The 24,925-nt window shown below is 36.4% G+C and overlaps 1 protein-coding gene across 3 annotated transcripts in view; it reads left to right on the plus strand.

Moving 5' to 3' along the window:
• The window catches only part of LOC126367912 (inositol-trisphosphate 3-kinase homolog), a 106,288-nt gene that overhangs the window by 55,732 nt on the left and 25,631 nt on the right, over nt 1–24,925 (plus strand). The window contains exon 1 of one of the 3 annotated variants that reach the window (XM_050011713.1): nt 6,255–6,404. The exons of 1 other annotated variant lie outside the window; for it this stretch is intronic. In XM_050011713.1, the coding sequence (XP_049867670.1) occupies nt 6,378–6,404 (27 nt within the window). In that variant the 5' untranslated portion in view covers nt 6,255–6,377. Of the gene's footprint in view, nt 1–6,254; nt 6,405–10,318; nt 10,622–24,925 lie in introns of those variants that run through there. One more of the 3 variants, XM_050011710.1, reaches the window with a different exon arrangement.

Below are 24,925 nucleotides of genomic sequence, written 5' to 3' on the forward strand. Positions count from 1 at the left end.
GACGAATTATTTGATAATGAAATTACAAATGCTCACCATTAAGGTTTAAGCTACGATGGAGGTAATGTATGGTGATAATTAAATTATTGATTTAGAATCGTCATACATTTCTTCTACATAAAACCTATAACCTTAGTGAGCACGGGAACGGGATACTAGAAGGCATTACTCAGCAAAGTATTACTATACCTTTTCTATGCGTAGAATCGATTAGTTGCTATTGACGTAATATCTCTAATTGCTATTGTTTAATTTCTCGAAATTCAGCGTAATCTAGGCAGTGCTATTGTTTCGGTAACCCACTTTGGTAATCAAGTTATATAATTATTCCTATTATTCAAATCATGTTTCTGTTTATTTAGATTTATTCATCGGTAGGTACAACATAAATTCAAGCCCATAGTCCCTAATATGGCAAACAAGTAACGAGAAGACTACTTGCTGCTACTTTCGACACGAAGTCTTAGGTTGATTATGATGAAAAGCATGGTGACGGAAACCGTATAGTCAGTTCAGAAACCGTGACTTTGAGACATTGATTTTGTCATCTAGCCAGTGTCATCATAATATGTAAGTATCATCATCAGCCCATTAACGTCCCCACTGCTGGGGCACGGGCCTTCCCTATGAATGGATAGGGAGATCGGGCCTTAAACCACCACGCGGGCCCAGTGCGGATTGGTGGTTATTAACGACTGCTAATGCAGCCGGGACCAACGACTTAACGTGCCTTCCGAAGCACGGAGGATGAAAACAATATGTAAGTATATTTGTCTATAACTTCTCCGACCTGTACCATTGTGATATTCGTGACAGGTTCATAAGCATCTATTACAAGTTCATATAAAAAGTCTTATATAAATAAGTATGTACACATGGTAATAAAAACTAGAATCATAATAATATTATATTAGTGCTTATTATGTTTACACCTCCAAAAATGCTTACCTACCGTGCATAAAAAATGTGTTTAAGAAAAATACAGGTACGCATAACGTTAAATGTTACAGGTTTAGTAGTGTAGCGTGCGCGGTGCGCGTGCGCTTATCTGTGAGGTGGATCACGACAAGTCATTGACGTCAGCGCCCAGGGTCAGTTCACACAGACCACTAAAAGTCGGAATCCTGTCTCTGAACTAAAAATATCAACAACAACTACATTAAGTACATTCATAATAATATTTTTTGGCAACACGTTTAATTATGTTTTTGCAATGTACAACGTACACTACGTAGTTAGCTTTTTAAGATGAGAAAAAATTGCAAACTGTGCATGTGCGTATGATTTTATTCATCATCATCATCAATTTAAGAGCCACGCTCTCGTCGGTGTAGCATTTTCCATGCTACTTTTTAAGGGATGATTTTATTATATTACCTTTATGCATGGCACATTTATTGAACTTGTGACGGAAGATCTTTTCTCTATCTGAGAGTAGGACACATACCTACTAAAGAACTCACAACATATTCCCACTGCAGGGCACAGAACTCAGTCAAACCGAATGGAGTATAGAGTATAATACTCCACCACGCTGTTGCACTGAGGGTTTGTGACGGTGTTTAGACTAGTATAGCCAACCCACTTGCCAAAGCTAATCACGCGAAGGCCTCCGAATTATTCGAATTTACTACTTGTCTAGAAGTCATTACTTAGAAGAAGTCGTTACCTACTTGGTTTTTTATCAATAAATTAGCCTAAACGTACACGTGAGAGTGTTGCAAAACGGTTTAATATAATTAGTGTCGGTGAAGCGGGAACCACGTGTTTTTATCGATATGAAGCTATGCACGTGCTGCGTGTATCGAGATGCGATAAAATACATTGTCTTTGTTAATGTTAACCATTACAATCAGTAATAAAATATTATAGTTTCACAATTATACTATGAATCAATCGCTTCCGATTACAGTTTAAACATTAGGTATAAAATTGGAAATTTTATGCGCCACTGACACGAATGAAACATTGTTGAAGATTCTATCTCAAATTAAAAATCAAATAGACATTGAAAATCGGGATTATTACTTATACTGCATAAACGGCCTCAGTGGTCGAGTGGTTGAGCGTTGGGCTCACGATCCGGAGGCTGATCACCTGATTGTCCGAAAGTAAGATCCGTGCTTCGGAAGGCACGTTAAGCCGTTGGTCCCGGTTACTACTTACTTGATGTAAGTATGTAGTCGTTACATGAGTCATGTCAGGGGCCTTTGGCGGCTCAAAAATAACTGACAACAGGGTTGATACGCACACGATAAGAAGAAGACTGCATTAAAATGAGTTAGATATAATAGTTGAGGAGAAGTGACGAAAAGGCAAAAAAAAAACAAATGCGAATGAGTCATTCTGCGTCATGAGAAATTTTTGCAAATGGGTCATTATTCATTTAAACCCTTCGATACATCTATTCAATCGAATCATTAAAGGAGTCCGTAGCCTAGTTGCACAAGAAATAATCAACATAGTTAAGCAACTGATGGCTCTAGTAATCAGAGGTTGACGTTGAGATGAGGTGGATCAATGTAGGTAGATATGATTCTAGAAGCATTCGAGATCATTTGTTCTCGAATGCTGAAGAAGCGGAAAAAAATAAGTATGTACTAACAGTGGCGGCCATAGGACAGTGCGAGCAGTACGATCGCACCGGGCGCTGTTTTAGGGGGGCGCCAAAATCAGCCAAGACGGGAGTAGCCTGGCTGGCAGCCCTACTAACTTCATTGTAAATACGTAGGAACATTAAGTTCCGACGCATGCAGAATTTAAAAAGCACTCATAATCTTATTTCTAGTCACATAAAAGACGAGTTGTATGTGATCTTCAAACAATCTCATGGATAATGTAATTTTTTTAATCCAATTAATCGTTTAGCCGCGGCCGTTGCCCGCTACCTACGTCCTTGAAGGACCCAATTGATTTACACAATTAATTTTTGTTAACAAAGTAACATTCGTTCTAACATAATCGGCAATAAATCGTATCTTGTCATAGTAGTAATGCCAATAATTTACATAATTTTATTTACAACACAGTTCAAGGATATACTTTCCGGGATGTTGATATCAGTTAGCTACTGATACATAGCCAAATACACGTGTAACTCGTGTAAGTATATTAAAAATGTTATTATCGTGTTAAATAGCGAAAAACAAGTGTAAATAGACAGTCCAGTACATCCCACGGACAATTGGGTATTTGACTGGGTCAAAGATAAATTATAAAATGCTAATCTAGAAATAGGAGCCAGTCTAAGATGATCAAAAATCAATCTCATTTTACTTTCCGACTTATTTTCGAAATTTAATTTGTGAAATAAGTAACAATGAGTACGACGTTTGACCGCTTTTATTCATGACGTCACAGGACAGTATTTCCATACAAACACCAACGAAAATTTTCGTTTTGACGTTTCGTAAAAATTTTACTAGGTTGTCAAGAAGCCTATTTACATCGTTTAGAAGCGTGCTTCCATTAATAGATATTTCAAGGAATGATACAAGACAAGAGTCAGAACTGCGACATAATTAGCTGTGCAGTAGACAAAAAACATTATAAATTAGAGCCAAATAATAAAAAAAAATATACAAAAAGTGGTTCAACAAGTTTAATTTCGTTTGAGTTAGGAAAAGCGGGTCCATTTAGAAGCGGACGATATGCCTCATTGTCTCATATAAACAGATTCACTGCCTAAGCCAAATGTAGTTTGTTTTATAAAAAAGTTCATTAAGATGAGGTTTTTTTATTTGCTTCTACGTCGAGTACAAGGCGTTATAGTGACCTTCGTAGTTAAATGATCTTTTCATGTTATACAGAATACAACTACGATTCAATAGCTTAGGCATACTGACGAATTGAGAACCTCTTCCTTTTTTGCAGTCAGTTCAAAAATAGTTCATTATAAAATAGAGTTTTATTTAAAGAATTCTTGGTCTTAAGGTTTATTTGTTCGGGCTCTATGATTTCTTGGTACACAAGACTTTTTTTACACATAGTACTCGTACTTATTAACAATATTTTATGTATTGTATGACGTTGAAAGTACGTCAGCAACAATATGTTTCTAAGCATACAATGGTAATGGTTAAGAAAATGTCAAAACAGAAGATAAGGTGTTCGAAACTGATCCTATCAATTGTATTATTGTCCTGAGTCACGATTTTGACATTTGATGGCATTGACACGGAACGTAGAGTTACGTATTTGCGACTGCGAACTATAGAGTCCGCTCGTATGTGATCAATACGATAGACGATTGTTATGATACCAAAATATATTGATTGTTATTTTAGATACCTACTAAAGAAAAGCGTAACGCAAGAGGCCTATATATAGAGGCTTATTTACGCACAATATCAAAAGTCCTGACTTAATCAATACTAGGTCTGCAAAGCTTGCAGACCTTTGCAAGGTTAGAAACAAAATCTATCAAAATATGCAAAATTACCGCTATGTAGTGTGAAGTTTGAACCCTAAATTCACATAATATATTTTAAGTAAGAATCAGGTATATTAAGTAAGTATTTTATTCAAAGTTTAAAGGTCAAAGTTCTTTAAGTTTATTCTTCTGATAAGTAATAAAATTGTTTATATATTGGAAACAAGTAATACGGTAACATTAATCTTCATCTTCAAGCGCGCTGGCTGTGTATGACCAACTCCAGCGACCATGGGAACAGTAATATCAACTCTATATATTATGGGTTACTTACGTGAAGTTTAAGTAAACATGGAAGCTGAATTTCCGGCCTATAATTATTATTTAACAATAAACTAACCACATTATACATAATAATAGTGTACGAAATACTTTTTAGCTTTGCTTACTAAATCACTTATACTTTCATTCTCAAAAGGAAACTTATCTTAATGGTATTCTTGTCACTTTCTCTAATGGTCTGACTTTTTAAATGATGTTACAAACGTCAACAGACTTGACCTATCGCAACCGGAATAATGTTTACATTACAAATGAGACGCATACTTAATTGACAAAAATGTTATGTGTCCTGTTATACATAACATAAACAGCCCTATACGTCCCACTGCTGGGCACAGGCCTCCCATCAATCAACCGGAGGGGGTATGGAGCATACTCCGCCACGCTGCTCCACTGCGGGTTGGTGGAGGTGTTTCTACGGCTAATAGCCGGGACCAACGGCTTAACGTGCAATTCGAAGCACTAAATCATCTTTATTTTGTCAGACAATCAGGTGATTCAAGCCTGTAAAGTCCTAACCAAACAAAGTGATTTCGACAACGTCCTCATCGGGAATCGAACCCGGACTTTCAGATCGTGAGCCTAATGCTATAACCACTAGACCACGGAGGCCGTCGGTTCTTCTATCGTGTGGGTTGTGAGGTGAATTACCAACATCATCAACCCTGGTGTCAGGGTTATTATTGAGCCGCTAAAGGCCCCTAACATGGCTCGTGTAACAACTACGTACTTACATCAGTAAGTAGTAACCGGGACCAACAGCTTAGCGTGCCTTCCGAAGCACGGATCATCTTACTTTCGGATAATCACATGATCAGCCTGTAATGTCCTAACCAAACTAGGGATCACAAAGTCATTTTATGTGGTATTTCCCCACCGGGATTCGAACCCGGGACCTCCGGATTGTGAGCCCAAAGCTCAAACCACTGGACCACAGAGGTCGTTATAATACTTTATTGAGCATAATTGACACAAGATATAGAAATAAAGACAACAGATACCTACAGAGGGGCAAAACAGGCGGCCCTATTGATCATGCAGCAATTTCTTCCAGGCAACCAGACATAAAGTAGGTGTTATTTAAATATCAAACCCACAACTTATTGTTATGGTTTCATCATTCGTTTGCAAAGAATTGCAAATTAATCTTACGTTCATTCGAAGAAATTACTTTTATTAGAAGTAGATATATATATATGGGTAATTAATACACGTGTCCTAACAAATATTAATATAAATAAAAAAAAAAAAACTATTAAAAGTATATGTATATTGCATTCTAGTTGCAATCGAACACCCACCTCGCATCTCTGAACTGAACCATCCATGCAATCGAATCTGAACGTTATACGGAAGCAGGAATGATCGTTTTAAAGTTTAAATAGAGTGGGCTAAACTAAGCGAACCCGTCTACCCGTTTCTATAATAAGAATAACCACTACAACGGGACACCCGGGGCGGGGAGGGGACGCATGGCCAGTGTGGCTGCTCGTTTAGTTCCGATAATTTATTTCGTCAACAATCCAACCGCATTAAATAAAGCTTAATGAACAACGACTTTCTTTCAACTTACTGTGCTGTTATCGTGTGAAGACTCGAGTGATTGTGAGTTGTGAGTGACAGACTTTCATTTGTAATTTACCTACAAACGGTGAAAGAGGTTATGTGTACCAAGCAAGAGTTATGGCGAGTGAGTATAACAGGTTATCTTTATTACGTTAGGTTATCTCTAAGCTGATTGAATTAAATCAACTAATTCCGTGTTTATGTTTAATAATTAATAAAGCGATCGTTAAAAAAAACGTGTATTAGATAGACGGTTTTTTTTAAATATTTGTTAGATTATTTAGTTTCATACTAAAAGCTAGCAGTGACAATATTATATAGGTAGTAAGGTAATTTATGTTGGCAGTCCATAGGTTAATTAATATCCAATACATGAAAATCAAGTTTCGATGTTGATGCACGGATATTTAGTGTAAACATGTGACGTCAATGGTTGTCAATAAACCTTTTAGTGATACAATGTTACAATGTCAGTTAGGTACCTATTCGCAGGATTCTTTAGCGTCAAAATGGCGGGCCCAATTGCATATTGTTAGATATACTACCTATCCACTACTACCTAAACCTAAACTAGAAAATCTAGTAGGTACCTTTCTCATTCAATTTCTTGACGTCAAGATGGCGGGACCAGTGCTTAAAGTGTATATCTTTTGAATGATAAAGGTACTAGATTTTTTAGTTTAGGTATCCAATAGTAGTGGATAGGTACTAGTATATTTAACAATATGGAACTTCAATATTAAGCAGTTGGTGGCGCCATTTTGACTCTAATCAGGATATTTTCTTTTACTGTCAGCTCAATAGGTAAAAGATAAATATTAATAAAACTGACCTTTGAACTACCAATTAGAGGGTTGGTGTACTTTGAACAAAAATAATTAATCAAAAAGGAATACACACTGACACCTCAGAAATGTTATTGTATACCTAATTACATTAATTTACATTACATTTGACAAAAAAAGTTACCTTGGAAAAGACAAGAAATCAATAATAATTACCTAACAAGATAATTTAAATGGAGTAACACCGATCTGTACTGGTCTGGTGTGGTGGTCTGGTACTGGTGGGTGGTGTCTGGTCTGTCGGTTCTTCAACGATGTAGATTCTATATTAATGGTATTTCTATATTTCGAAAAAACTTGTAGTAATAATTTCAAAATATGGCGGTTTGGTTATCGGCGGCGGTGTGTGACGCACGCGCTTCGATCCTACCTGTCCAACTACCTACCTAGTCGAGATAACGACTCTCAGAATTACAATAACTGAATTATTTATTATTCCTTCGACAATGTAAACTATGAAGCGGCTGAAGACGTTTTGAATTAAAATGGTAATCTTGCAGGTGTAAATGTAAAAATTTCTTTCATGCATAAATCCGGCTGCGAGCATTTTTCAAAGGATTCGGCGATATATATCTTGACGTAATCACATTTGTATCTATCTGTTCAGTATGATAAATTCAGGATTTTGAATAATTTTCATGGCATTTTCATTATATTTAAGCAGCTGAGAGGAAGTGTAGCATCAATCTAATGATCCTCCTTATCTTATAGTCCTATTAGTTATCAGTGTGTACATAAGAATAATATGATAAAGTGTTTAAAGTGATTAAACTTGAATTACTTGTATGTTATGATTAGTTTGCAAGCATTAACGGGACACGCCTAATGCATTAATGTCACATCTTGTCATACAATGACATCAATTGAATAATTCCCACTTATACCTATCATATATATAACCACATGACTGATATGTGGACACACATTATACAGGGTGTTAGTGACGTCGTAACGAAAACTTTGATGGATGATTGAGACCATGATTCTGAGATGATATGAAGTGGAATTTTCCGTCGCAAAAGTATGGAACAGAAAATAATAAAAATAAAAACAAAAATTTTCAAAAATTTTCCGACTGAAAATTCCACTTGATATCAACTCAGAATCATGGTCTGAATCATCTCCCTCAGTATTTGTTACGATGTCACTAACACCCTGTATAGATGCCAACTTACATACTACCTTCTAAGGGTGTTGGGACCCTCGCTCAGCAACAATTGATGGAGTAAGTGTAGCGGTGATCAAAATTATTATTTTTGTCATAGATAAACTAAGCTAAATGAGCTCTACACCTTTTTGCCACTACTTGATGGTTTGGAAAAACTACAAACAATAAAAAATATTATAAATCCTTCCTATTTTCTTCAGGTTTACTCTGGGTCTGCAGTTACGTCCACTTTTTGTTACAAAAAAACCTTTACAAAACTTTTTTATGTGTAGTTTCTAATAATAAGTAATAAACATAACATTTAAGTAGGAAGTTGACAATAACTTCAGACCCAGATTAAAACCTGAAGAAAATAGGAAGGATTTCATATTTTTTATTGTTTGTAGGTTCTCTAGACCTTCAAGTAGTGGCAAAAAGGTGTAGAGCTCATTTAGTTTAGTTTATCTATGACAAACATAATAATTTCATAAAATAATTTAACATAACAGCATCACGCCTGTATCCCAGAAAGGGAAAAATATACCAAGTGTTTTTAATGCCTATTTATAATTATTAGTTACTCAATACCACAATAGAAAAAGGTTGGAAAGGTTGCTGTCGCCGGCTCACTTTTACTACTACTCCTGCAAACAGATAACTACGATAGCTCTACTGCTTCTCGAATTTCGTAGCCACTTTACCGGCAATGCATTATTTTATGTGAAAGGCTGCAATTTTATCGTTACTTTTCGTAAGATGCTGCATTCAAAAGTGTTTTTAGATAGACCATACTAAGGTTTTTAGCTTTCTTGTGATAAGGAGGGATCTCCTTGCATGATAGTGGTTTTTTGACTTATTGCCCTGCAGGTTATAATACACAAGTGTTCCGTATGTCGTAAAGTTTGCGGACGAGTGGAGTGCAAAGTTGAAGTATGAATTATTTGCTCATAAGTACTCGTACAGCGCGCGATTCGCGCTCACTTGGCCCTTCCTACCTCTTCTTGTCGTTTCGATGGCATTAGATTTCTTCAGCCCAGTATTCCGCCACCTCTTTCTTCTATTCTGTGCTCTATAGCACATTTCAAAACTTTCATAACATGTAATATGACGGATGACTCTAAGTAATGAAGCCATTGTATTTTAAGCATATATATTTTGTACATTATTTTTGTAATGTGTATTGTACTCTTTGTAGGAGAACCAAATAATTAAAATAAATAAATGACGACTTTGTAAATACTACTAAAAATTTAGGTATTCTATATATTAGTATTATTAATATGCTTATGTCCTTTATATTGTAGGAATTATTCTGACAGTTGCGGTTACAATTACGTCAATTGTTTAGAGAAACTGCTATATCATGCATACAGTACTCATAAAATATAGTTTTCCTACACCCCCACACTCGTGTTGAGGCGAACCATATCCTAGTAAAATGATGCATTACTGACGGATGACGATTTGTGATAAAATCTCGGTGCAATAGCACTAAAAAAATATCTAGTATTGTTAGTGCGTATAGCGACTAGAATGCTGTGTAATATATGATGTTGTGTTGGTTTTCGAACTAAGATTATGTATATAATTTATTTAAGCTACATTAACAAAGCTAACATTCTTCGTTTGCCCAGACGACACACGGGACAAAACCAAGTCGAATCATTTAGTGACTCCCACTCGACACCTACCGTACTCCATTATCACATTTATTCGATAACGCCAGCCCGATTTGTATTTTTGAGTAGACATACTTATCTTAATACAATGTCAAAAGTTAAATAAGGTTTAAAGTTCTGTATTAATTTAAAGTGATAACGTTTAGTAGGTATGTCCAAACTCAGACCGCAATACCAGGAAAGAGGCGCTGACTAGACGAGCTTTATTGCTCATTGTTTGTGTGTACTCGATCAAGATCATCGGACGATTCTAGAATTGGGCCCCCTGGTGCGGTGTGATCAGTATAATTTGCAGTAAAAGCGGGTCAGGTCAGCGGCCGTCATTGTAGGGAAAGTCTCTCGAGCGTGGACGACTCGTAGTTTCTTTTTTTGCAAACGCGGCATGCCGGGTGCGCATGCGCGGGGCGCACGTACGTCAGTGTTGCGTGGAACCGACGTTCACTTCGGACGCGCGATTGGCGCTCGTGTTAGTGAAGGCTCCGTAAGTGTGGGGGAGACAAAGTGTTTAGTGAAGCCGGGGGGTGCGATGAGTGGCGCGGGGGTGGCGTCCCGCACGGCCGAGGCTGCGCCCCTCGCCGGCGCCGCCGACTTCCCGGTGCGGCTCTACATGAGGGCGCTGCGCCAGTACCAGAAACTCCTCGATCTAAGAAGACTTACCTCCAAGGACAAAGTAAGCATCTCATTACGCACCCATTAACAAATATAAATATTATTTGTAATTAGCAAGGCCATTAATTAATTATGTCTCCATGCCGAAGCTCGTTTGACGTCTGTATTTCGATTATTATTGTAGCTAGGTATTATGTGTAAATAGTACTGTTTCACAATAAGAAACGTGACAGATGATATCGTTTATCGACGTAACAATAAATATACTGATAGTATAGTGAGCACATAACACAAATTATTGTAAAAGTATACTTATAAAGACTCTGAATTATATACATTTTACGAACAGTCCATCATGAGAGGTTATTTAGTTTAACCTTAAAACCTACACTTTGCAATACATAATCACTGCTGCTGTATATATTATAGTTTCTGATTTATTTTTATATATATTTTTAGCTTTTCTGATTATGTCAAGCGTTTGATGCGCTCCTTTTTCCTACAACGTGAACATGAATAATAAAAAGTAGGAGCTTTATACACTTAGTCGATACTACAGTCTGGTCAATGACTTCTCTGGAGCGTTGCCACTACGTGCTACGCTTCTACTATAAAAAAACTTAAATGCCATTCTGGAGAAATAGAGCATTCTAAAATTAGGTTGTTACTGTACTCCCTTTAAAGTTATTAGTTACTCTACTGACTACTACTAATATATAAACAAAGAAACAAAAAACTTTTCCGAGACGTTACTAGCCTGTAATTTTCAAGATAAACACGTTTTTATTAACTAAAGCACATATACGGTTTACTTGTGCTCTTTTTATGTAATTTGTTTAATTTATTACGTCGTCCAATATGAGGTTTGAATACTAGAGGTACGGTACGACAGTTTTGCATTCGTTATCGTTTCCGTCCGCATTAACTTTGCCTTATCTTAATTGTACGAAGGACGAAAGACGCCATTTTTGTTCGATTGGCGTGCCTAGGAAGACGGGCTTGGTTCAGCCAGAATAAATTAAATATTGTACATCTTTCGTAGGTCTTATGTTGGAGGCAGTAGCGTTTATAATTGCGTACAAGGTTTGGACAGATGGTTTGGCTCAAGAGCTGTGCAAATCAAGGTTGCAGCGAGTGTTCGACCGCCTGCCCGCGGGCGGTAAGCTCTCAGTGGCTTGCTCATGCTCCACGGATTTACCTCGCGGTTGTATACAACTACCTCCAACAAGTAGGAAATATCATAAATGTGATGCGTAGTATACCAGTGAATGTTATTACTTACTGTAAACAACAAAAACGTGATAAGGTTAAGTCATAATCATAAAAACACCAAGTTTTTACAGTCATTTTGAAGGAAAGGCTAATGAAGTTAACGAAACCTGTTTTAGATGCAACTGCATTTGGCCCTGCAGGATATCCGGGTTAACCTGGTTGCCTGCATAAATATTAAATGGCCATGACCGCTTCTTGAATGTCAAGTTCGGAGAAAATGATTCAGCCTTCGATACAGTGACTTGCTAACCTCATTGTATGATTGTATACCTCGCCATTCTGCAATAAGTAGACAGTAGCTATACTTATTTCTATAGTCATGCATGCACGGATCTTTGTATCTTGACATACTTTGAAAGAAGTTTCCCAAGAAAGTAAGTTACAATTTTGTGTCTCATATTAGTAACGACTTGAGATTATATAAATACTACCTGGTATTTCAATAGGTTCAAGACAAAATAATAACCTATCTATTATTTATTATGTGTTATTGGGTGAAGTACAATTGTAAAAAATACTTCGTAGGTTTTGTAATTAAAATTGGTTTGCGTTTGACTACTACCACACCTCGTACACTTCATACAAACAACCTCGTTTTACACAGACATTACACATTTACATTATCGTACACGGGAATCTATGTGTGTGACGTCTGACGCCATACGATTCAAGTTTAAACTGTGTTCGAGGGGGTGAGGTAAACCTAGGTCAGCCGCTGGTGGGGAGCGGAGAGTTGCCGTTCTATACGTAGTATTATTCCTTATTCTACGCTACTACCTCACTTGATGGTAAGTGAATACATTGGCTAAGATTGGACACGCTTACCCAGTAAAGGTTTATTCACTCTGACGAAGAATGAATAGGCAGGGAGAAAGTAGTGTGGTAAGGTAGTTTGCAATCGGCCCACCATACATACATAGTACACTGGCTGGACCTTTCTCCCCTAGCAGCTTCTCCAGACATCATGTCCGAACACAAATTTCGTCGCTTGGCGGCAAGAGAAGGCTCGTTTATAGAAGACGTTTGAATCTTGGCTGTTCGTTATCGATTCAAAGAACTTAAGAAGAACATAAATTAATTGCTTTACGAAACAGCATGTATTGACAAGTAAGGAGTGTATAAGGCATAACAAGTTGTAATATAAATCTAATATTAGTTCTAATATGTAGAGCCTGAGTGAAGGCCTGTCGTGGTGGTCGGTGATCGTTCCGCTTCCGCCGCCACGACTGCTTGCATTCTGTCTGATTGGACATTTCCGCACACACAACACATTACACCAACATATTAAATACTCCACATTATGACATTATCAATAATTATCAAACTAGATCTGCCTACTTATATTTCCTTTCAAATCGATATGCCGAAGTTCCGACCGTGCAGATAACGACGATTTGAAGGGGGACATTCATATTTAGTAACTACTTGAACACATTAGAGTAGGTATAAAAAACTCAATAGTGCGTCTGGATTTCATCATACTTATTCGTTATCCAATTATAAAACGAACGAATATAAATTATATATATCATCAATACATCTTGTCATATTTTTACGTCAGTAAATGACAGACTATTTAAACAATGCATATATTGGAAACATTTCATGGCCGTATGCGCCAATATGAGACAATGTCGTCCTCACGCTCGAGATATATGTATTGTTGGGGATTCTTGCTGCTTTATTGATTGAAGATAAACACTATTAGGAAAAATACCGGCTAACGACACATTTACTTGTATTGAACTAGTCAACCGTGAGGTTACATCGGATATGCTAAATGGTATGTTTGTCCAAGCACTTTGCCATTGCGCCCGGTCACTATCGACGCCAGACAGCGTAAGGCATTCTAAAGAAAATATGTAACGTACAAATTGGTTACATCCAGTGTTTACTTGCGTGTACATAAGTGTTTATAATATACACACACACTCTTGGGCGGATAGGTTTATTAGCTGTTAAAACAGCTTGCAGCCACTCTTGGTATGTTGGCTCCCTAAAAGAAGTCCCCTGTAAACAACCTATAGACAATTAGTCAGCCAGTCACATTAGTCATAGTGAGTTAAGCAGCATGTATACTAAGTATTTATGTCCTTGCATTTGGAAACAATAACAAAAAAGCTACAAAGTATGTAGAATTTGCCATACCTGCTATATTATTTGAAAACCATTCACCTCTTACGAAACAGTATGCGACTACGTACTGAGTATTTTTGAGACGTGGTATGCATAATCAGCCCTAAAAATATTTAGCAGTTTACCCGAAATATCTCTTTTGTATAGCAATTCATCACGTCTTGTTCTTTATATAACTGCCGAAAACGTAACTGGCATATTTTTTATGCTAAATTAAATACGTCAAACGAATATATACAATGGTATAATGAATTTGGCGTGCAGCTATGAGCGAGTCTTTTTAGTATGTTTATTTATAAACTTAATAACACAAGATAACCTATTGATAGTTTTAAAGAACTTATTGGAATATTATTATTGCTATATTTAGAACAATCATGTACCTAGAGAGCAGAATTATAGCAACATTATTCTTTTGCGAGGTAATATTGTAATTTTTCAATTAATCTAGTTTTTTTAATTTCTCAGTGGACGACTGTTGCTGAAGTGGACAAGTCTCCTCGACTTTTGTCCAATAGTAGGACAGTGTGGGTTGAAAATGAAATAGTCGATAGGTATGTTAAAAGTTTGCGTCTAAATGGCGCGGAATAGAATTCGAATGAGTATTTTATTCGCCAATTAAAAAAACCTTACGTTAAATCGCGGTAGCGTAACACTAACTACTACTAATTAAAATTCGGCCTTTTGCTGACTTAGGTGCGTGACGGCTGACGTTGATTCCAATTTCAAATACAAAATACTTTTAAATATTCCGCTACAAATCATGTGTGTAAAGTCTGAATTTCTGGTAATTCAATCTAGAACATTCTGTTAAGACGATATAGTTCCGAAGTTTTTTTATTTCAAAAGCACGTTGCCCCTACCTACACGCTGTTAGGTACGACGACAAAAAAGACTAGAAAAACAAAACAAAATTGTGGGCCGCAAGATTATAATTTAGTATTTATTAGTCGACGTCAGTCGCTTGATTAAGTATGGAACATATATATTTTGGCGAAGTATACATTATTGGCTGGCTATTCACGTCACGATGCTAATTCCTTTGTACTCGGGTTTAAATACAAAGAGGATTTGCATTCGTTCCAGTTTCCCCGGATGCGGACACACGCACCCGGGCGCGCGAATAAATGCTCCTTTGTTCTCACAGTACATATGCACACTCTATTTCTAGTCGCCATAACTAATGTTAATGTAATCGTGCAACTCGAATTTATCATAATACTTAAACGGGACTAAATTATCTTGAAAAACTTAAACATACTAAAAAACCCTTATAATTTAAATTTTATGCCAGAGCCACGTGCAACATTTAGCCTTTATGATCATAAAATGAATATGAATACATTAAAAACGTAAACTCGCGAACCCTCACGGGTATTCAGATGTACATCTGTCGCAAGATTGACTAACCGAGCTTTCTGTTACAACAACGTAATAGGTGTTGAGCCGTATCGCCGTCTATAACGGTCGAGCCAACTGAGTTAGTGAAACTTAAGATAAATTTATAACTTATTTGTGCAAATCCGATGCCTGGGTTCGAATCGGCGGCGCTCTCCGATTGAGAAACAAGCCCCTATACCGCATCACCACAGTAACTATATCAATATGATGTAAGTAAATGGTATAGAGTGTCAAGTTATTTATCCTATCACACGATTAACACATTTACACGCTTTATAATCTTCTCGTCACTCAGTATATAAAAAAAACAAGACTCATTTTTTTGTTTTTTATCTCACAAAACCTACGCAAAAGCTAAAACCTCAATTGGTAGGTACTGTAGTGTAGCTAAGCTAGTATTAGTTTCACCTTAAGCTATTGAATAACAAAATGCTTTACTATTGATTTTTCGTATTGTCACTAATCTGTTATGCGCTTGTTTACATTGCAGGGGCTAAGTATACAACAGTTTTGATCATATTATAACAGTTGACTCATATTGTCCATAGCTACTGATAACTGTTTCCGTTACACTTACAATTGAATTAAATTGTATCCTTCGTAAACAATAATTGAAGGTTATTTATACACTTATGTGCATCTGAGTGTTTTTGTATTTATTTCACGAGCATTAAGTTAACTTTTTCTTTTTTCGTTGTAGAATATTTCAGATATAGTAGATATAGATATTTTCGCTGATACGCTGCCGGGTTTCAGAACCAAAGTTATAAAATTTCTTAGAGCGGGTGTATAGTAGCATAGTAGAGAGAGTATACTCTTAATTAGTAATTCTATTTTATTTAACTAAACAGCTGGGCGATCATCTAACTCAATTTCTTTCCTGACAAATAGAAATTCTATTCTCTGATAGGCTGAAATATGAAAACATATACAAGAGTTGCCAATTTCAACTAATCAAATTCAAAGGAATTTTGAAAGTGATTGAAATTGAAGTTGGCTGATCGCTACGCTGATCGCCCGCGAATCAGTTTACAATCATTCGGTCTTTCTTTTACGAGTTGTGGCTCGTATGTTCTTTTTAATGTATTAGCTATTCTTCTTTTTCTGTGAAGTTTCAACAAAGTCTGTTATTTTTTTTAATGTTTGAGGAGTGACAAACATCGTTTGTTTTTGTTACTTATATTCTTTTCTATTGTATGCGGTGCTCACCTGTAATTAGTTACACAATTAGTTTTAAGTCCTTTGAAATGTAATTTATACATGAATTATTGTAGTAACTGTTGGTGTGCCTAATAAAATAAAATAAAAAAATACAGTGACATCAGCGGGAGATTCATAATTCAAATTATGAATTCTGCATTCGGACGATTGTAGGTACGAGTACTAATATGTATATGTCACCGTAAAATTGTAAATAACGTTAGATTATAATCTATCGATTTGAATCTCGCGAGATTGTGAATTGTCGAATAATTATGAATCGTATCATATTGCTTACAATTTAACGTATTATTTTTCGGTAGATTATAATTTATCGAAGTGAAACCGTCAAATTGTGATACGAAACGCACCTCGCGTGCTATACCATAGAGTTACAAAACTATTAGAGTGAGCATAATGTTAATTTGGGATTCTCTTAAATGCATAAATGTTTTTGTCATAATTTAATTATCATAATCCTTTTTGCATAACGTTTTTTAGCATAATAGTTTTACTTTCCCATAATAACATCTAGGAATACTGGTTTGTTAGGTATAACTTATTTTTGGGATTAATAAATAGATATCCATAATTCTTTTTTAGAATAATAGTGTTTTGTCATAATTCTTACAAGGCATAACAGTAGGTTAGGGTGCGGCGGGGGTGGCCCTTGGGCCACCCCTATGCCGCCAGCATGTTTATCTTACACACGAAAAGTATACTGAATGATACGTTTCAGATTTTTTAATTTTGATACATTTTTTCTTACCATGTGATGTCAGAATTATTGATTACTTACTAAATAATTAATAAATACGTACTTGATTTCACAATCTTGAAGAGCATTTATTTTATTTGACTGACACCTGTGTTTTATTCCTAACTCTATGGACACAGAACGGTCTACTGTAAGGCCGACCAATCAGGGACAGCCGTCGGACAGTTGACAATTTGACAATTGTAAGATTGTGATTTAACAGTTTTACTTCGATAGATTATAATCTGACGAATAATAATACGTTAAATTGTAAGCAGTATATTACGTTTCACAATTTTTCGACAGTTCACGCTCTCGCGAGATAGATTATAATCTAACGTTATTTACAATTTTACGGTGACATATACACTTTGAAACCATGTCACATTAACTTTTTGACATATTAAACCGTAAGACTCATTAAATTTCAAATATGATAGTGCGACAGGGTTCTAAAGTGGGGACATGATATTGCTCATGACTGTACACCTAACAATTTTGTTTTTCCATGATTCCATCATTATAGAGAATACGTATTTGTGAATGTATTTATTAAATCTCTTAATAAAACCGTTGTTAAATGAATAATTAGCAATATATTTAATGGGTTTGGAACAAATTGGTATATTGATGTTTTAGCATTTTGTCGTATCAAGGCCGGGTAAGACGAGCGTATGTAAATTATACTTATCACACCTAAGTCTATAATGATAATCACGTGAGGTTAGAGTGGAATCGAGTGTCCTATCCTTTGCCGGTACAAGATACCTACTGAATATACCTAATTTCGTCACCACTTGAAGATCATAATCACACTATGCTCTGTGTCTGATCATTCAAGAAACATGGAAACACTCTATTAGCGTTTTTAACGAATATGTAAACCGGATGCTATGACCAAGAAGGTGGAGTATTAAGTACTTGAAACTTCTTTTAAGGTCATTCTTACATGGTCCTGCGCACTGATACGGCAGCAGACGCGTTGAAGCGGATCTTGCCTTGTTCCTATTGTCCGCGCGGATTGTTTTTGATCAGTCTATAAATACCATAACTTACAGTGATTCGCGCGGTTACAGTACACTGAGGAGGCAGTCTTCGTATGTTAGGAGTTAATGGGTTACATATATTTAAAGTCAGGAGCTCGGTGGCGCAGCGGTTAATGCGCTCGGTCTGCGATTGTTGAAGTAAAGCAACTTTCGCAAAGACCGGTCATAGGATGGGTGACCACAAAAAAAAAAGTTTTCATCTCGAGCTTCGGAAGGCACGTTAAGCCGTTGGTCCCGGCTGCATTAGCAGTCGTTAATAACCATCAATCCGCACTGGGCCCGCGTGATGGTTTAAGGCCCGATCTCCCTATCCATCCATAGGGAAGGCCCGTGCCCCAGCAGTGGGGACGTTAATGGGCTGATGATGATGATATTTAAAGTCAATGTGACAATCCGCTCCACCGCCAACCGCGTTGGTGCGCGGTATCGTGTGAAAATCGCCTAAGATACGAGGGGAAGACCTTTACCAAACGTATACACCCAGAAACGTGTGTTTACGTGTTAATATACACATACCAATTTACCATGATGCTTTGTACTCATCTCAGTTATCTACAAAAGATTGCAACTTATAAAAATGTCCTTTCAAAGTGGGCCTTAATGCAAAACAATTGTTATCGCTAAACCTCTTTCAAGTCATTGACTGTTAAATTCGTACGTAATAAGTTGTTATTTCATCATCATCATTACAATAACAGTGACACATTTAATGTCAGAGGATTGGTTTACAACAGGAGATAAAGTGTTATCCGACAAAAATAGAATGAATGTGGTCAATTCATTGTCTTAAACATTCGATAACCTTTCACACTAGGTACAATTGTCACTATTGTTTTATCCCTTCATTGAATCGACGTCAAATCGTCCGATGTTCTGATAAAAACAGAAACATACGAACTATATGCACGTCTTCTGGAGTGATTTATAAGACTTTACGTTGTTATTTGTGTAAAAATTATAAATATGAAGCGTTTTATTAGAAAAATTGAGACTTTAATATAGACGTTGGATGTCGGATTCTAAGATTTTAGACAATACCGCACCTTCCTTCCTAAATTTCAAAATAGGGTTTATGAATTATTGCAAAATATAATAGGACGATTATATTTTTATTTAGGCGTAATATGCATCTGTATATTTTATAATTTCCAATAAGTTAAGTAAGTAATTTATTTTTTAATTATGCCCTGTGCCTTTGAATTCAAAATAAAGTAGAACTATGTGAATATTTACAGTAAATTTTCACATAGTTATAATTTACTCGTGTTTACGAAATTTTATATTTATAATATTCATGAGATACGCAATCTCTCTATATATATTATATCTTTTAAATTCCATTGTTGTTTCGACAACATCTATTTTTAAGTTTATTATCTTTGTTTTCGCTGTAGAAATGCATGGCACAGTTTTTTAAACGTGTCGTATAATTAATACTTTTATTAGTTTGCTTATATTTTTCTAGTCACTTCTCGTTAACATTTTTTTTATTTGTTTTACAGTTTGTGTCACATTATACTTCATTTTAATAATACTGGTAGATAATATCATAACAAGTTCGTACAAAATTGTTTTAATTTACTGAATTTCTTAAAAGTGTTACACTTGTGGTATTGTACTAGTTAACTTCGTGGCTACTCTCATCTAAATATGTTAGAAATTATACCTATTTGATAAACTATACAATGTCTGCCTACAAACACATCAATGTAACTCGTAAGACACGTAATATATAATTATGTTCAAGTAGATATTCTCTAGTCAATGCACAATAAGTGCTGTTTACATCACGCCTCATAATACCGGAAGCAGCGTGTATCTGTCACTTCCTCGTGACACTCTTAACCCCAGCTGGATACCTCTTGTAGACACTTCACTCTTTATAGACGTATTATAAACTATACTCTTTGAACTAACTGCCTGTCACCTTATGATATATCACCTCCATCTTAGAACTGCACCATCTTGTAGCTTTAAATGTCCTTTCCATAATGATGGACTGTCTATTTCGGCGTTTGGATGATAATCTTAGAATAAATATCAGAATTCCGAATTGACTGCGAGTTTTTTTTATTGATGACTGGCTCTGCCAACCCTTTTAAAGCTTAAGGACGTGCTTTATGTTGTTTACACTCTATCTACGATGTTATGCTATGCTATATGTGGATACGAAGTCTTTACTGTGCTACAAGGGTAATTTAATACACTAAACACGGACTTGCCCGGTAATGGAAGCCTATTCGTAATCAATCGATTATAATTTAAAATAGACAATTCATTTGTGACTAATATACACTTCTCATCAAAAAAATCGAAACACCTTGCAAGTTTACGTTTTGTCAGGATTATCAGAAAAATGTGTACATTTAGGAATAAATGTTAAATGTCGTTTAATAGTGAGTAATATGAGCTTATCAAATCTTAATGTTAATGTTCTAAAAAATGAATTTTTCATAGGTTTCGTATTTTGTTAAATGAGTCATTTTTATTCCGTATGGAGTATAAAGGAAATGGATAAAACAACACACGTAAATGAAAAAAAAAGCTAATAAACGTTTATTTAATAACTTGTATTCCCTCCCCGAGCTCTAATTACTGCTTCCATACGGTTCTTCATCGATCGGATGAGAGTCACGATCACATGCTGTGGTATATTGTCCCATTCCTCTTGGATTGCATCTTGCAGCTGGCTAAGTGTTTCTGGGGCAGGATCTCTTGCTCGAATTCGTCTCTTTAATTCATCCCACAGATGTTCAATGGGATTCATGTCCGGGCTTCTTGCTGGCCATTCCATAATAGAGATATCGACTTCGTTAAGATAATCTCGTACGACGCCCGCGGTGTGAGCCCTAGCATTGCCGTGCATGAATATGAAGCCGTTGCCAATAAAATGTGCATAGGGCATCACATGAGGCTCGAGACACTCTTCGACGTACCGATGACAGTTTAGTGCAGGCAGACGTGGCCCAGACACGAAAGCAAGCTCTGTCTTACCGTCGGCGCTGATTCCTCCCCAAACCGTCCACGAACCGCCACCATAGCTGACCTTTTCTTCAATGTAGCATTGTGCATAGCGTTCTCCGTCTCTTCTGTAGACCTTGTTCTTTCCGTCGTTACCATACAGCATAATTTTACACTCATCAGAAAAGAGAACTTTGCTCCACTGTAGGTATGACCAATTTAGGTGCTCACGTGCAAAGTTAAGGCGCGCTCTTCGATGGTCTGCAGTTAATTTCGGCCCATTTGCTGGCTTATGCGGTACCAGTCCACGATCCTTCAACCTTCTTCTAATTGTAGAGTCACTTACAGCCACCCTTCGTACAACACGAAGCCGCTGCTGCAGTTGAAAAGCGTTAAGGCGTCGATTTCTTAAAGAAGTTGTTACAATAAATCGATCATCTCGCTCAGAAGTGACCCGATTCCTGCCAGATCCTGAACGGCGCGTGAACAAACCAGTCTCCCGATAACGTTTATAGACTCTATGAACAGATGACAGGCTTAGATGCAGTCTTGCAGCCACAACACGCTGACTAAGGCCAGAATCCAGCAATGCCACAACTTGGGCGGCTTCTGTGGGCGAAGTATCCATACGTTTTAGAAAAAAAACCTTTTTTCAGACGTCCCAAAGTCACAGTATTGAAATAAAAAACAAAAAGTTTAAGGATAGGCGCCAATTTTTAGTTTTTAAACGCTAAATGTACTCCAACCCTAAACACACATTTGTCTCAAAACAGTGATTCATTTCGTTTATAAGATAAACAAATGAAATTCTAATTTTGAATTTAGAATTTTCGCTTATTACTGTAATGGCCAAACTGCCAGCTATACATTTATGTATTTTTTTTCATCGTATGAATTCTTTTTTGTGTTAAATTCGGACAGAAACAATGAAAACGGAAGTGTTTCGATTTTTTTGATGAGAAGTGTATAAGTAGGTATCATAACAATTTGTAATTGTCTACTGTTCAAATGACAACAAATATGTCTCTAATTACGCTCGTGGGTGGGCAATTATATTAAATAATTAAATTGTAAGACCCAATGAACAATAAATAAGATTATTTAATCGAACTCAGGTGCCTGCAGAAAGTAGACAATGCAAAATTAAATAGAGTGAAATATAAAGATTAAAAGAGTATGAAAACAAGCGCGCCGTATTTTACTACTATTAAAGAGCAATTTAGTATGTACGTAATACCTCATTAAAATTAATTAGTAATAATTTACGCCGTTTATCTCGGCAATAGCAGGTCGCGTGCACGCATCTTGCTACTATTTGTGTTTGTAATTAGTAGATATTCACTCGTAGATAGTAGAAGATTTAAAATTTCTGGCCACAAGCGAAATGCCGCAAACGGGAGCATTCTAGGCTCAGATTTTTTAAAACATTATTAGCGCACACAATTTCATTCAAAATTCCTATTGGAGTCATTGCATTCCTACTAAAGTCTTGAGGTGGACGTGATAAACCGCAAGATGACAATTCATCACCCTACCACCCACCACTACACTTGCAGCCTTTGTAGACGTCGAAAGACAGTCTGAAAAAATTAAAAAAAATACCTATCAAATAAGTATGTCGACATATGATCAAATTCAGGATGTTAGGCCAGGAATATGTACTTACTCTAAACTTTGGAACAAGCTTGCTTGCTAGCTTTATTTTATGGAGTTTTGTGTAAAACTTGTTTTGTTTGTTGTGTGCAATAAAGTATGTTTGTATTTTGTAAGAAGCGAAAGTGGTATGTCAGGATCGTAGTAAATGGAATTCGGTGGTCCTTGTTTAACTCAACGGGAATCTTAATATGCATCAGGTTAATGTACAGATCGGATAAATCCTGTTTTCCTGACGTTTATTGCAAAACTAGTTTGTAAGGTTTTCCTTAATAGTTATTATTCCATCTCTACTTGCCTTTCAAATAGCTATTGCTCCTGTTCAGGTAGATCTACCATGATGCGGTCCCACATAATAATGATGTAAGGTAGACACAATATTTATAATTCCAAACATAATTTACTAGGCTTCTTGGCTGGATTGCGGGTACAGATAAAACATAAGTAGAAACACTTTCTATTATTATGTTTTACCTTCGGCCTCCGTGGTCCGGTGGTTGAGCGTTGTGCTCCCGAATCCCGGTGGGGACAAATCACAAAAATTACATTGTGATCCCTAGTTTAGTTAGGACCTTACAGTCTGATCACCTGATTGTCCAAAAAGTAAGATGATCTGTACTTCGGAAGGCCCGTTAAGCCGTTGGTCCCGGTTATTACTTAGCGATGAAGTACGTAGTCGTTACATGAGCCATGTCAGGCGCCTATGGCGGCTCAGTAATAACCCTGATATCAGGATTGATGGCGTTGGTAATCCACTTCACAATCCACACGATAGAAGAAGAAGAAGAGTATGTTTTACGATAAGTTAAAAATATTGTCCCGAGCATGTCGTAAAAGTCCTCTCATTCTTTTCGACATGGTATATAGATTATCTGTATTACCATTATACACGACGATACGGCTAACCACCTATCACGTTGGCCTAACAAAAAGCTTGAAGGAACATGGTACTTAGTTCATCTTCCGGTGGGTGTACCTCATGACTAATTGAGAATATACTTAGTCGTTAGCTTATGTTATGTGTTATGTTATGCTATAATCAACTTAAATGATTTCAATACCAAGTGTAAATTGGCCTAATACCAAGTGTAAACTGCAAATTGGATTGTAGCTCCAGCCCAGCCTGATAGGAAATGCGGGAATGTAATTTAATCAGAAAACATGATGTCATCACATCATAAATGCCCATCGTGATGATGACATATGATTACCTCATGATTGTAATAATCATCATAATACTTAAATTAAAAGAAAAACTGTACAAAAGGGATATAAATAAGGAAGTGTGATATTTTTTATGCAATTAAAACCGTGTTTATAAAATGTGACGCCATGACTAGGTATTCTATACATTATACATCCTATGGATCGATAAGAAAAAGACAAAAGCTTATCGGTGTATAAATTTTTTTCTTCTTCTATGTCTTCAATACTTATCTTGCAAAGTTTAGACGTTAATCAACACTGCGTCAAAGCTTTATAGTTAAGCTTGACAGTTTAGATCTTGTAGTAAAAAATATTTAATAGTAAGAATATTGGCTGCCTTTTTCTTACATATCGTTGTTTCTTGTACTTTGATCCTGTATCTGCCTAAAGGCTAGGTAATAAAGCTCTGTTACATAATTACATAACTTTTGCACCTTTTTACTGCCGGGTACGCCTGTTGTCTTAAACGTTGTATCGGGTGAGAGCCTTCAGCGCTCCCCATTTGTCCGGCCAAGTAGTTAATGCCATCTGCGGCAAATCTACAATAAGTCACGTCAAAAAAAGAAAAAAAAAACTGCTGGGTACATTCGGACGGCACATTATTGGGTGTAATGCGGGCCGGTGTCTTGTGTTTAGTATACTTACCTATGTCGTTATAAGTATGTGTGGTGTACTATATCCTACTGCGGTTACCCTACATCTGCTGATACAAGTCGTCCTTGCCAGGTGTTGT

This window comes from Pectinophora gossypiella, chromosome 6 (genome assembly GCF_024362695.1).
Source record: "Pectinophora gossypiella chromosome 6, ilPecGoss1.1, whole genome shotgun sequence".
NCBI classification, from domain to species: Eukaryota; Metazoa; Arthropoda; class Insecta; order Lepidoptera; family Gelechiidae; genus Pectinophora; species Pectinophora gossypiella.